This window comes from Gigantopelta aegis, chromosome 4, assembly GCF_016097555.1.
Source record: "Gigantopelta aegis isolate Gae_Host chromosome 4, Gae_host_genome, whole genome shotgun sequence".
Lineage (NCBI taxonomy): Eukaryota > Metazoa > Mollusca > Gastropoda > Neomphalida > Peltospiridae > Gigantopelta > Gigantopelta aegis.
The window spans coordinates 91,479,595-91,494,849 of NC_054702.1; the positions used below are offsets into that span (position 1 = coordinate 91,479,595).

The 15,255-nt window shown below is 35.5% G+C and overlaps 1 protein-coding gene across 1 annotated transcript in view; it reads right to left on the minus strand.

Moving 5' to 3' along the window:
• Window positions 1-7,072, minus strand: part of LOC121371404 (potassium voltage-gated channel subfamily H member 1-like) — a 93,180-nt gene extending 86,108 nt beyond the window's left edge. Inside the window, exon 1 of the mRNA XM_041497274.1 lies at window positions 6,802-7,072. Within this exon, the coding sequence (XP_041353208.1) occupies window positions 6,802-6,880 (79 nt within the window). The 5' untranslated portion in view covers window positions 6,881-7,072. The remainder of the gene's footprint in view (window positions 1-6,801) is intronic.
• Window positions 7,073-15,255: the final 8,183 nt, after the last annotated feature.

Here is a 15,255-nt window from a genome sequence, read left to right on the forward strand (position 1 = left end):
TGGTTGTGTGTCTGTGAACCGTTTGTAAGGGACACTTGCGAATAGCAGTGTATCCATGGTAATGGTTGTGTGTCTGTGAACCGTCTGTAAGGGGCACTTGCGACTAGCAGTATAAACATGGTAATGGTTGTGTGTCTGTGAACCGTCTGTAAGGGACACATGCGACTAGTAGTATAAACATGATAATGGTTGTGTGTCTGTGAACCGTCTGTAAGGGTCACTTGCGACTAGCGGTGTATCCATGGTAATGGTTGTGTGTCTGTAAACCGTCTGTAAGGGACACTTGCGACTAGCAGTGTATACATGGTAATGGTTGTGTGTCTGTGAACCGTCTGTAAGGGACACTTGCGACTAGCAGTGTACACATGGTAATGGTTGTGTGTCAGTGAACCGTCTGTAAGGGACACATGCGACTAGTAGTATAAACATGGTAATGGTTGTGTCTGTGAACCGTCTGTAAGGGTCACTTGCGACTAGCGGTGTATCCATGGTAATGGTTGTGTGTCTGTGAACCGTCTGTAAGGGTCACTTGCGACTAGCAGTGTATCCATGGTAATGGTTGTGTGTCTGTGAACCGTCTGTAAGGGACACTTGCGACTAGCAGTATAAACATGGTAATGGTTGTGTGTCTGTGAACCGTCTGTAAGGGACACTTGCGACTAGCAGTGTAAACATGGTAATGGTTGTGTGTCTGTGAACCGTCTGTAAGGGACACTTGCGACTAGCAGTGTAAACATGGTAATGGTTGTGTGTCTGTGAACCGTCTGTAAGGGACAATTGCGGCTAGCAGTGTATACATGGTAATGGTTGTGTGTCTGTGAACCGTCTGTAAGGGTCACTTGCGACTAGTAGTATAAACATGATAATGGTTGTGTATCTGTGAACCGTCTGTAAGGGTCACTTGCGACTAGCAGTGTATACATGGTAATGGTTGTGTGTCTGTGAACCGTCTGTAAGGGACACTTGCGGCTAGCAGTGTATACATGGTAATGGTTGTGTGTCTGTGAACCGTCTGTAAGGGTCACTTGCGACTAGTAGTATAAACATGATAATGGTTGTGTATCTGTGAACCGTCTGTAAGGGTCACTTGCGACTAGCAGTGTATACATGGTAATGGTTGTGTGTCTGTGAACCGTCTGTAAGGGACACTTGCGGCTAGCAGTGTATACATGGTAATGGTTGTGTGTCTGTGAACCGTCTGTAAGGGACACTTGCGACTAGCAGTATAAACATGGTAATGGTTGTGTGTCTGTGAACCGTCTGTAAGGGACACTTGCGACTAGCAGTGTATACATGGTAATGGTTGTGTGTCTGTGAACCGTCTGTAAGGGACACTTGCGACTAGCAGTGTATACATGGTAATGGTTGTGTTTCTGTGAACCGTCTGTAAGGGACACTTGCGACTAGCAGTGTATACATGGTAATGGTTGTGTGTCTGTGAACCGTCTGTAAGGGACACTTGCGACTAGCACATATATATTAGGATGCCATATACAGGTATTTAGATGCGCCATACACATATTTACATGCAATACTTGTATGCATATGTTATATTTGTATTTTAATGTCATAAATAATTATTATATTTAGATTCCATACATGTATTTAAATGTCATACATAATTATATTTAGATGCCATATATATCTGAGGGCCATACGTGTATTTCGTGGTCAGAAAATGAATAATAGTAAGATTTGTTTTTCATAGCTATTGAGCCTATGCAATTTGAAGTAGATAAGTTTAGAATTAAACCAGATCAGCAAAGTGAAAACGAAATCTACTAGAAAGAAAATATTCTTCTAGAAGAATGATTGGTTGACGTGCGAAAGTTACGGTCGTACATTGGCGTAGCCACAATTGTATATTTGAGATCGTACATTTTGGGGAGAGCAAATACATTTTGAGTCGTGTTGTGTGGTGATAGGCAAATATAAAAAGTGGTGATGTAAAACCAAAAGCATAGATCATTTCTAACAATGGTGGAGAAAAGGTTTAACCCGTAAAAATGGACATTAATAAGTTTAGCTAATTTACAAACCTGTAACTCATTTGGATGAAGTTACAATAGAGTGAAAGAAGAGTCTGTCACGTTAAAACGAGAAATATCCTTAAAAATAGATTAGAACTCGAATCAATAAGCTGCTTCTTCTCAGAAGCACATGCGTTTTTAAAAATATGAAACAAACATTTTTATTATTTAATTTGTTTTGGTATTAGAAACACTAGGATGACCAGAAACACTAAAGAATAAAAGATAAGTAATGTTTGATTTCAGTGATCATAATCGGCTCTAATAGTGAATAATATGCTGTAGTGTTCAAAAACTAGAGTCTGTCCATTTAACATACCTGTATATTGATGTGAATGCCTAAAAATGTAGACCAACCGTTGAAATAACCAGTATATGATAAGACACCACATAGTTTTAAAATGTGCTGACGTGTCATTAAACAAATATTTCTTTCTCGCTTTGGACTAATAAGAAGACACTTAGTGCTGTGACCGGAACGAATAAAATGGTTGTAATTATAAGCAAAAAGAAAGTAAATCAATTTTTAAAAATGCCCGTAATTCTACATTGTTACCTATATTATTACACAAAATTGACATTTAATAACTTGCATATTACATCACTCTTTTGTAATAGTTAATAAAACAAACTAACGATTTAAAAAGTTAATTAAACCTATGAGCACTGAGGTATTTTTGTTTGTTGACAGTCCAGAATATGGAAGCTTAGTGCGTCTCGACCGGATTGTAAATTTAGCTCGCGCTCAAATACGCTGACACTTGGGAAAGCCGGGAATATCGGTAATGACGTCATTGCGGCTTTTGTGCAAACACACGTATATTATTTTACAGTTTTTATATAAAAATGTCAAAACAAATGTATTTTTATTAATGTTATGTGATTCAGGTTTAAATAAGATTAGGTATGTTCCAGAAATGCATTAGGTGGGTGGAAAGCGTTAAAAGTAAGCTAATTTGATTTTAGTAGTCTCATATTGAAGGAAAGGAAATGTTTTATTTAGCGACGCACTCAACTCATTTAATTTTACGGTTGACTTCTGTTTTTTTATATTTATTGACATGTATCTATGTTTATTTCTACTACTATATATTGTTGTTGTTAGTGTTGTTGTTGTTGTTGTTGTTGTTGTTGTTGTTATTGGTTTCTACCATTATTATGTGTTGTTGTAAAAGGAATACTTTTTTCTCTTCTTTTTTTGTGGAGTTTTGTTTTTAATACAAAGCTAAGTGAAAAATTAAAATGGTTTTAATACACTGGGTGCGATAGGGATTGAAATCTTTGTTTAAAATTTTAGATCTTATTGAAAAAAAGTGTATACAGAACATTTTGCACACTTCAGCTAAGCTTAAACATCAAAGTGAACCTATTAAAAACAATTAGTAATTAGTCTACTTTTTGGAGTAACTGCAAGGGAGCTATATTTATTCTAATAAGCTCTCTTCTGTGCCAGTTTTGATTTAGTAAACTAGTCTGGAAGTGACAGTCCTCTTTTTGGTGGTGCAAGGATGTATTGGCCAGTAAAGGATATGGTCGGAAGTAGTGGCTGGCCTCCTGTAGACAATGAATTAGATAGATATTAATAGAAGAGTACGAGAGAGGGGCGGGAGCAGGGGGGGGGGGCAGGGCAATCCCCGTAGTGCTGGAGCAAAACCTAAAATTCTAAAAAAAATTATACAGATCTATATTCGGGCACAATGTGCTAACCTGATACCTTTTTACCATGTATTTTCCATCATTTTACCCTTAAAATTAGTTGTAATCCATGTAAAAAGCCTAGTGATTCGTTTTCAACCCTATAGCTGTTTGGTAGTAATTCTAATATGAATAAATGTTGTTATTCGGTCAGAAACCAGCTTGTCCTACAAGAATGGGATCCCGTACGCCTATGGGGATTCATGGAATCAAGCAGTATTTTGTCAAATACTCATTCAACTCAGCGTCGCGCAGAGATACGGTCTTCATTGTGGATAACGATTTTGTCGATCAGGTTGTATAAACTTTTACAGTCAGGACTGCACATGTCATACCACACTCACCCTATTTTGTATGCAGCGTGAATATTAGGTTTAGTTTTAAACTGTATTTACGTGCCTATATACTTGCATAGGCTTTCATGGTTCGGAACATTATTACCGGGGAAGAGGGTTCAAACATCTATCATTCACTGAATTAAATTTAAAATGTGTTCCATTGTTTGCAAAGACGGTTTTGAGTAAATGACGCCTCTAGGCCACTCATATTTTTTGCGCTCCCAGCCCCGCGCCTCTAAAACAATAAGAATACGTTCTACTAGGCTATATGGTAGGATGGGGGGGGGGGGGGGGGTGCGAAGGGGAGGCGAATGGATCTGGCATAAAGAGCTAGTAGACTCTAATGTTTTTCACGACGATTTTGCCGACCCTAATATGTGGCGACTTAAGCCTAGGCCTTGTCGGCCTATGCGTTAATACGGCTCTGATTGATTGTATTACAAATATTTTTTATCAAAGCTACTAGTAATAAATGAATGATTGGGTATCTTCTCAAACCTCAGGTTTCCACCCCGCCCTTTTTATATTTTCTGCAATGGTCTTCAGGTCGATAGCATTATGTAATAATCATTAACAGTTTTCTGTGCTTAACAGTTGATTTTGGCTAACAGTCAATGGCGATCGGTTAAACCTCAGGTAGCACATGTCACTTACTAACTATTTATAGCACACGGTACTCGACTTACACGTATTACATCATTCTATGGTCAGCTTAGATTATTTCGCGACAATTAAACATTACATCCACATGTGTTGTATTTTTCCATAACTGTGAAATCGTTTATAATAAAATACATTTGATTGGTGTACCGTTTCTTCGTAATTGTTAACATCAGTTTTTATATCATTTTAGGAAAAAAAGATTTTATTCATGAATACATAAATGTCCTATTATGTTTTGTGAACATGTTTTAAATGTTTGTAAACACCTTTTAATTATTGTTTTCGTCGACTTACGGTTTGGAGGCGTATTTGATTTTGTACATGACTAAATTCATCTTAAGGAATTAACGGCAAATCTTAATTATTTTGGTCTCATATTTATGGATATAAATTCTAAAACCCTCTTTAATTGAAAAATTGACATACGTGACCGGAATTGAGACAAAAGCATAGTTTTGACGATGCAAAACCAGTTGCTTAGACAATCATATATGAATGGAATTGAATACATGAGCATGCGTGAAGTGATCACAAATAGTCGTAGAAGCACAACAGGAATAACATAGTACAGGTAAACAGGGAAATATGAAACAAGGTGAGAGAGAGAGAGAGAGAGAGAGAGAGAGAGAGAGAGAGAGAGAGAGAGAGAGAGAGAGAGAGAGAGAGAGAGAGAGAGAGAGAGAGAGGTATAATTCTCAAAGTACAACCTGTATTATCAATTATTTGTGTCAAGTTAACTCAAAATGCACTTTAATTGATATTTTTGTTAAAATTATGTTTAATGTTCTGCTAATATATTCCATGTATTCGTTGATATAAATGTTTCTGATATTTTAACGCTAAATAATAATATGATAAATTATCATAAAAGCTAAATAATCTATCACAATTGGGTTCTGCTTGATTTTTTCGGAAATCCATAATTTTGAAGACAATAACACTAACAGCCAATGAACTTAATACTGAATTGTCTTCTTATTTTATAATGTTTTAAATGTCTTACCAGTATGTTCATAAATTGGGTAAGTGTGCTTCAAGTAGTAGAAAATTAAATCATACCTTTTTAAAAATCCAAAACAGTACTGACAACAGATTTGTCTTAATTTAAGATATGCATTAATTTGTATTTATCAAATGATTTCTACGAATACAATGCCGTGGGGTATAAAGTTCAAAATGACATTCGGTTATTTTTGTATATTTAACTCAATGTTGATTCTCCTTGACAGTTAGATTTATATTGGCAAAAAGAGGGGTTTTCTCTAACTTTTTAATAAATATCACAACTATAACCTATTTGGTATTAATATTCATTTATTTCCAAGTAAAAGATTAGCTACTGATCTGAAAATATATTTTAAAATAAACTTCTTTCTGTGATAAAACTTGAAAACGAAAACAAAACTGTTGTCAATACCTAAAACAATATTGTTATTAAAACAAAAGGTAAAAGAAGGACATTTTCGTCTTGTTTTGACTCGATTTTTGACTTTCTGAAAATATTATGAAGAGAAATATTGATAAATATATTTTTCAAACATTTTGGTTTAGACTCGGCCTATTTTGAAACGAAGATACTGAAACTGAAGCAACAGAATGTGTTTTTGTGGTTACGTGATGACAAACGTTAAACTGAAACAGGACCTTGGCGGTGTTTTGTAAGGAGCTTTTGCTGTTGGTTTGTTCCCTGGAAATTGCTTTGATTTTTTTTTTTTTTTTTTTATATCTTCAATAAAAGAATTATATAATAGCGATGATGTTCATAACAAAGTTATGAGAGATTGTGTTGAAGGTGGATGTCATAATAACGATGATTACAATGACGATGATGATGATGGATGAAGATGTTTGTGATGTATGGACATGGTGTAGTTGTTGTCAATGTTCCAATGATGATGGTGATGATAATAATGATGTCAATAATCATTACATTCTATGCATACACAAAATAAAATAATAATACATATACAACAAATTAAAAATTAAAAATTTACATATATTTTGGTAACTCAAAAATCAAAAGAATAAAATAATTCAATACTCCTGTGCTTAGAAACAAAAACAAAATCACTTACGCTGTCCATTTGATCGTCTGATAATGTTTTCGAGGAAAGTATTTTGGGGTGCCACAAGACCCCGCCTAGCTGCAGGCATGATGGAAAGGTATTTTCCGCGGCACTGTCGTCTTGTTTTAGTTACATTGTAGAACTGTGTCCACCCGAACACACCTGTCCAAGCAGCTTATATCCATGAATGGTTATTGTTTAAATTTCACGAAATCTATGTTTTGTGCGTCCATCATAAACGAAGGAACAATCACATGATGCTACCTGTGCCAGGTAAAAGTCGTCGTGCCAAATCAATCATTAATAAAGGCAACGGCCAGTGCGCATGTGCGGTAGCTTATTATGCTTGTGATGTGAATTATATCACTTACGGATTTCCAGTGTGATTGCAGTGATGCTGTTGTCGTCATGGTTACCCCGCGAATGACAGCGCGGGTAGACATTTTGTCATAGCGAACGACGCAAACTGTTTTTGCTGTTTTATTATTAAAGTTAAACAATGCAACGATAGGTCGCTTTTTCTGTAGTATTCTTACTGTCTTTTGGAAACGTCTGTAGGGAATATTGTTTTGTCGTAGACCTTTGATTCAACGGAGCTTCGCTGCACTTTCTAACTAATCTAATGATTAACGCAAGTTCCACACCTGTAATTGGATCGATAATGTATTAAAGTCGCTCTCGGCACAGACCTGTGCGGACTTTTCCCAGTCGATAGACCCCCCCATGGGGGTGTCCGACTGTGATTCATTGATGATTGACCACACCGGCTATAATTACTTTTCACATTTGTAACTGGACACTTGTGTGCGCAATAATTACTGGAGCGCAAAATGTCTGTATACTATTTTGGAAACAAATCATTATGCATATAATTAATTAATGTAGCAGTTATTGTCAATAAAAGTGAAGCGAATAGACGGGTGGACACACGGACAATCAGACAGACTGCCAGAAAGGACAAAAACACAGACAGGCGGATGAATGGACAAGGGAAAACGGACGGACAGACAGACAGACAGACAGACAGGTCAGCCAGAAAGGTCATGGACTTAGACAGACGTCACAAATGTATGCACACCGATTGACAGCTCAACTTTAAAGTGACAGACTCTAGTTTCAGTCCCTGAAAATTGGACTCTAAGCTTTGGTTAATCTACAAATCTGTAACAGAATTGGATAAAGTTATAATAGACAGACAGACAGACAGACACGTTCTTTATTTACGTCTCACCTTGTGTACAGATTGAAATAAAAACAAGACTTCAACAGTAATAATACAGTGATGCAGTAGTAAAAGTACACAAGCCACTCCTATGGAGTTATGAGAGACTTTAAAACTACAAAAAGACTATGAAAAACATTTAAAAGTATTGTATTTACAAGAAGTAACACTAAAAACCCTAAAATATGTATATGTCTAGATGTATAAAAAATCTTTGACGACGTAATAAAATAACATGACAACTTTTGGCTGTAATTTTAACAATATCCGGTTGGCTTAAAAGTAATGGCATTTTTTCTTTCGAGTGAAACAAGGGTCTGTGAGTTTAAAACGGGGAGTTACTCTCTAGAATAGACTAGAGTTCATCTCCATAATCGTTACTTCTCAAATGAACGTGCGTTTTCAGAATTATGAAAAATACATTTCGTAGTATTAAAAACAACAGGACGGTCAGAAACACTTCATGTGTTTGGAAATAGATAAACAAAACAATAAACTGTAAGTAATGTCGAATTTCAAAGATAAAAAAACGGGTCTAATTGTGAAAAAGACGCGCTGGTGTTTAAAATTTGGGGTTTGCGACTTTTATAATCTTAATGTGAATGAAGGAAGAAATGTTTTATTTAACCAATGCACTCAACACCTTTTCCTGTACGGTTATATGGCATTGGAAATGTCGTTAAGGACCATACATATAATAAATCTCCCGCAGTCGCCACTCAATGGGCTATTTTTCGATTAGCAGCAAGGGATCATTTATATATACCATCCCACAAACGGAATAGTACATACCACGGTCTTTGTTAAACCAGTTGTGGAGCACTGGCTGCAATCGGTCCACCGACGAGGATCTTCCTAAACCGACCGCGCACCAGGCGAGCGCTTTACCACTGGCCTACGTCTCGCCCCACTATATTAATATTTCAGGAGAACAAACATATGGAGCAAAATGTTACGGCGTGGTGGAGCATGTGTCTGGCAGTAGCTGTACCAGGGCCTGGTACATTCAGCATAAAACATGCAGCACAATAAATGGAGGGTAGTGTAACTCATCAATTAATACCCAGTTCCCGTTGTCAATGATTTAAACGATAATACAGTAATACAGTAACTACAAAAGGGAACTCCTATAGATTTGATGGAGCGACAGACAAATTTAATTACGAACTGCTCAGTGATTCAAGAATAGTTCTATATTTAGAGTTTCAGCGGAATAATTTGATTAACAGAAAATGTTGAAAGCCCCATTCTTGCAATACCGTCACTTAACATTGTCTACTGATGCGAAATGCGAAATCGCCAACAGTCTTGGTTCAACGTAACACCCCCTGTCGCCATTTTAAAATGCGCCGGGAGTGTCAACATTTCGAAATCTTCATTTGTTTGTGGTCATAGTCAATCGCAGAAAATCAAAGAATCGAGCGTCACAGGCTGAATACAAATCTGGATGATCTAAAATTTTGTTTAACGACACTACTAGAGAACATTCATTTTACAATCTAAAGTTTTGTTTAAAGACACTACTAGAGAACATTCATTATACAATCTAAAGTTTTGTTTAAAGACACTACTAGAGAACATTCATTTTACAATCTACTAAAGTTTTGTTTAAAGACACTACTAGAGAACATTCATTTTACAATCTAAAGTTTTGTTTAACGACACTACTAGAGAACATTGATTTTACAATCTAAAGATTTGTTTAACGACACTACCAGAGAACATTGATTTTACAATCTAAAGCTTTGTTGAACGACACTACTAGAGGGTGTATACTACCAAATCAAATCCCATAGACGACAATAGTAACATATGTGGCTAAAACTCCTACATGCAGCGTATCAATCGACATAAACGTCACGGATATAAATATTACCACCCCTCACGCTTAAAGTAAATCAGAACAAAAACGGGGGTCAAGCTGCTCATTTCTGAGATAACGGGTAGCGTCTATGACTACCCTAGTTCCGCACAAAATTCGAGTACTTTTTTCACAGGTACCCCGTATATGTTTCAAGCACAAGGCTACTTGACACAGTGGACTAGATGAAATACAATTATATACATGTTTTGCCCAGATGAAACTGGTTTTTTTACAACCAACACACTCAGATTTATCACCAATCACAGGACTTGTGGTGTTCACTTCTCTATCAAAAGTTGGATGCACCTCGAACTATGATGTAGCCGGAAGTTATTTGGTTTAGTACTACCTATAAAACATTGATTTTACAATCTACTAAAGCTTTTGTTAAACGACACTACTAGAGAACATTGATTTTACAATCTACTAAAGTTTTTGTTAAACGACACTACTAGAGAACATTGATTTTACAATCTAAAGTTTTGTTTAACGACACTACTAGAGAACATTGATTTTACAATCTACTAAAGTTTTTGTTAAACGACACTACTAGAGAACATTGATTTTACAATGTAGTGTTTAACGACACTACTAAAGAACATTGTTTCTACAATCTAAAGTTGTTTCATGACACTAGCAGAGAACACTGATTTTAGAACCAAAGTACCTCAGGGCAGCGCTCTACCAACTGAGCCAAGGCCTTCATCATACTTCATAGCGGATGGCCTAAAGCTCGGACTAAAGGTTCTCGTCCATATCGACGCTTAGTGCATATTAGCTAATTTCATTAATTAATGAACAAAGTCGTTGGCGCATCAAATGCACAGTATTGTTACCTTTGCATGTCATCTTCGCAAAGCAAGTTACCATTTCGTCTAACTGCATTACGAAATGCAGTTGTTAAACGGAATGATAGCTTGGCTTGCTAAGATGTTTGCATTTGTGTTAATATCGTTCTAAGGAATGCCGAAATATTTTACTGTAATGATGTGGTGTAGGAAGGAAGGAATTGTTTTATTTAAGGACGCACTCAACACATTTTATTTACAGTTATATGGCGTCAGAGATGTGGTGTAGGGTGTATAAGCACAACTGCTGAAGAAAATCGAAGTGTTTAAAAATAACGTGACATTTAATGACAAGGTTTTTATAAATGTAAACATCTAACCGTACGGTGTCTTTTATGCACTAAATACTTTGTTGAATAACAATGAAATAAGTAAATATTCAACACAAATGTATATTGGTGTAAACTTTTTAAAGGGACATTCCTGAGTTTGCTGCATATAGAATATCGGTGTCTGTATATTCAATGTGTTTCTGGTCGTCTTAATATTTGTAAGAAGCTCAAATTGGATTTTAGGAAATAAATTAAAATTTAATCTAGTACAAATATTAGAACGATCAGAAACACATTTAATATACAGCCACTAATATTTTATGCAGAAAAATATATTTGATATATAATTACAGTCGTTAAAAAGTCTCTGTTAGTCGATAACATCTTACAAATTGTAGCAAACTCAGGAATGTCTCTTTAATCCTCGCTTTAGATTAAGCTAAGTGACATAGGTCGGAGGCTAGATCTAGACTCTGTGCGATCTAATCCAATTTTGCCGTCAACCAAACATTGAGGATCATTTCTAAACTACATTTTTAATCTAGATGGAAATTTAGATATATTAAAAATTCTATTTTATGTTTTCAATTATTAGAAACCCATTAAGACAACAATAGTTTTAATATATAAATTCAATATGGCCACCACTCACCCATTAAAGATGGAGATTTAGAAATACCTAAAATTCTATTTTATGTTTTCAATTATTAGAAACCCATTAAGACAACAATAGTTTTAATATATAAATTCAATATGGCCACCACCAGACCTGTCAACCCTCCCGGATTCCGCGGGAGTCTCCCGGTATTTGATCAAATCTCCTTTTGACCTGTGCGGGAGACAGTTTCTCCTGTTAAATGACATTTTTGTAAGCATAAAAAAAAATCGATCCTCTTTCGTCAAAATAACAGAAGTAACTCTGCCTTTTTTTTCTCATTCGAAAAATGTCGACTACTTTCGGTTTCCGAGAATGTAACAGGCCGAATTGTCCCGACTGTTTAACCTTTGCCGAAGTGAGAATTGTGGGATAGCCTATTTATATTGTTAAAAAAGCACATGGAGTTTATAAAATGACGTGTTATTATAATGTTTGTTGTCATCGTAATGGCTACGACGCGTGTTGCCGCTAATTCAACAGGCTGTGTATTGACATTCAGTGTTGCCATATAAAAAAACAAAACTATCCAATTTAGTTCTAATAACACCTCTGAATTGTAAAATGTCTTCCCACTGGATTACATAATGCAACTATGACGAATCTGAACTGCCAGACTCACGAGTTGACAGCGATACACACGATGCATGTTAAAATCACATGTCACAGCAAGACAACGAAAAGACCAATTAGCTGTATAAACATACTTGTGTCAGTTAATTTTGTATGTTTGTGCGGTAAAATGTTGGTTATAAGGGTACACTTCAAGAAATTATTTTTGTACAATTAAAAAATGTTGTGTTTGACATTGACATAAAGTTACTCACGGAAATGGGTATAATTCCGGTATATTTCACACGATGTCCGTAATGAGGTTTTACTTATGATTAATGAAAATACAATGTTTATTGCATCATTATAATGATTTTAAATAAGTACCACGCCACCGTTCCTCATTATAGTAAAATCTGAATATTAATTTATAAGATTTATATAAATTTGTTTTGGGTACTTAGGTACACTCACCACAAATGATAATGTAACGCAACCTGTAAGGCTAAGTGTAATACCGTAAATGTACTAATTAATTATTATTTTTCTTGTTCATGTTCTTAACATTTTTGGATAAAATATTTTTTTTTTTTTAAATATGTTTTAAATTATAATATTTTAAACTTAAAAAAATAAAAAATAAAAAATAATAATAATATATATATATATATATATATTTTTTTTTTTTTTTTTAATGCCAAGATCTAAGGTTAAGAAGTATATATGACATTATAAAGTATTCATATAACTTATTGTAATAATGTTTTTTTTAAATCTTGCGATTTTGGGTTAAATTGTGTGAATTTAAAAAATCTCCTGCTTTTTCAATACACACCTCCTGCTTTCTCTTGACTAAAGGTTGACAGGTCTGGCCACCACTCACCCATTAAAGATGGAGATTTAGAAATACCTAAAATGCTATTTTATGGTTATTAAGACACCATTACTTATAAGCCGACTCACTTTTCATTTGTATAAATTCAATATGTCTGACACCTAACCATTGAAGATCTTTTTCTCAGCATATCTCCATTTCAATATGGTCATTAAGAAATATTTAAAATGTTATTAATAAATATTAAATATATATTAAATACGTTTTCTTGTTTAGAAAACCAGTGCCTACATATCTAGTGTGTTTGCGGTCTTGTTTGTAGAAGTCATTTTTTATTTTACTAATTTTAGTCATCAAAAAAGGCACTGTATGTCGTAAACATGTTACAATGACAGGCAACTCATAAAAGTACTTTTAATTAATGTCAAAAGTATGATGATAAGAGATATCGTGTGTCTGATATACAATTAAGTGCCTGGAATCCACTATCATCAGTACAGACGATAATAAAATTTAATAATTTATTATGTAGAACTAAGCTATGGCGGCAGTAAGATTAATAACATTGTGTGTAGTCCTATCCGTGTTGTGCGTGTAGAAAACGCATTTCGTCTCTTTGAACCGACCGCTATTTCTGTTATACACGCAAGAGTGTATCACCTATTATAAAATGACTCTACAATAATGAGATGCAGTATCATATATATATTACAATTATGTTTGTCTCGAACCACCGATATGTCGATCATGTTGGTTCAGTCCCTTCAACGTCGAGGTAAAGAAGTGTGACTATAAATATTATAGTATGTGCTGTAGTGTCTGTGGGACAAGAGCGGGCACAAACTCATTGCTGTTAATTGGAAAGGGTCTTAGTGTAAAAGGAAAGGAAACCTGTTTATTTAATTTATTTAATTTAACGATACCTCAACATTTCTATTCAATCATAAATTTTTTTTGTGATCGACATGAAGTTAATTGCTGACACATATAATATAGTGTTTGAGAGACGCATTCCGATTAGCAGCAATGTTGGGGGGGGGGGGGGGGGGGGGGGGTTGCGTGCATTTTCCTATAGATAGCATAGTACATACACAAAACGGAAAATAACTCAGAGAGGTCATGCGACATCGCACTTCAGCCGTGTGCTGATCTTCATCGACCTGCAGGGGTGACAATAATATCATGGGTTTCCTTGAGAGTGGCGAATACAGCACATATTCTGTATCTCTGAGACTAAAACAAATTCTATAAGCATCTGTTACTGTGCATACTTGATGATGTTAGCGCCAGTACACATATACTGACTCCATGTCGTCCCAGCCCACAGCTTGTCTCAAACATTTCTGGTTCCGTTACTGTGCATACTTGATGAAGCTAATGTCTGTACTTTCTGCTGTCTTAGACTTGCATCTTAAAATTGTGTGTTTCTAGAACAACCAGTTAATATTTAATTACCATTCCGCTGAGAATGTGACATGCATGTTATGCTATTGTTTTGAGGATTGTACATACTTTCAATATTAATTCAATATTAATCCCATGTTGTTATTCTACGTTTTAAACATGTATAATATCAGTAAAATATGTATCCATTACTTGTTTGTGCACACGCGCGCACACGTGCATGCAGAAGAGTTAATGATTTGCCAACAATTTACGAATACGTATAAGAAACAGGTTACCACTTGAACACGATGGAACAAATCGCAGAGGAAAAAAGAAAGCTAAGACCTTTCAAGCGAAGACTGGTTTCAGAATGTATTTCTTCATCTGTCAACGTGTACGGCTTTTTCCCACTGCACATTGCCACAGCCTTTAAACAATGGCAGGAACGGGAGAGGGGTGGGGGATGGGGTTTTCAAGATCCAATGCATCAGTTAAGCTGGAACATTGTGCCACTGAGTTAGTAGTAGTCGTGTTATTCTTGTGTGTACTGGGTTGAATCCTTAGAGGTCCCAAAACGCTTATCCTTTGATGTTCTGCACAAGTCGCGTTTTAATTTTTAGGGTTTTTTCTTCCTCCACTCGACAAGAATACCGAAGTGTAACAAAACTGTGGCAGGTGTCTGTGCTGTTTTGTTGTTAAATATTTATTCATTCACTTCGTCCTAAATGCGTGTTCTTTTGTTAAGTTCTCCATAGTGATACTAATTCGTAAGAATGGAATACAGTTTGTGCTCTGGAAATGACGTAATTAATTCTTTTAATGGTTGCAT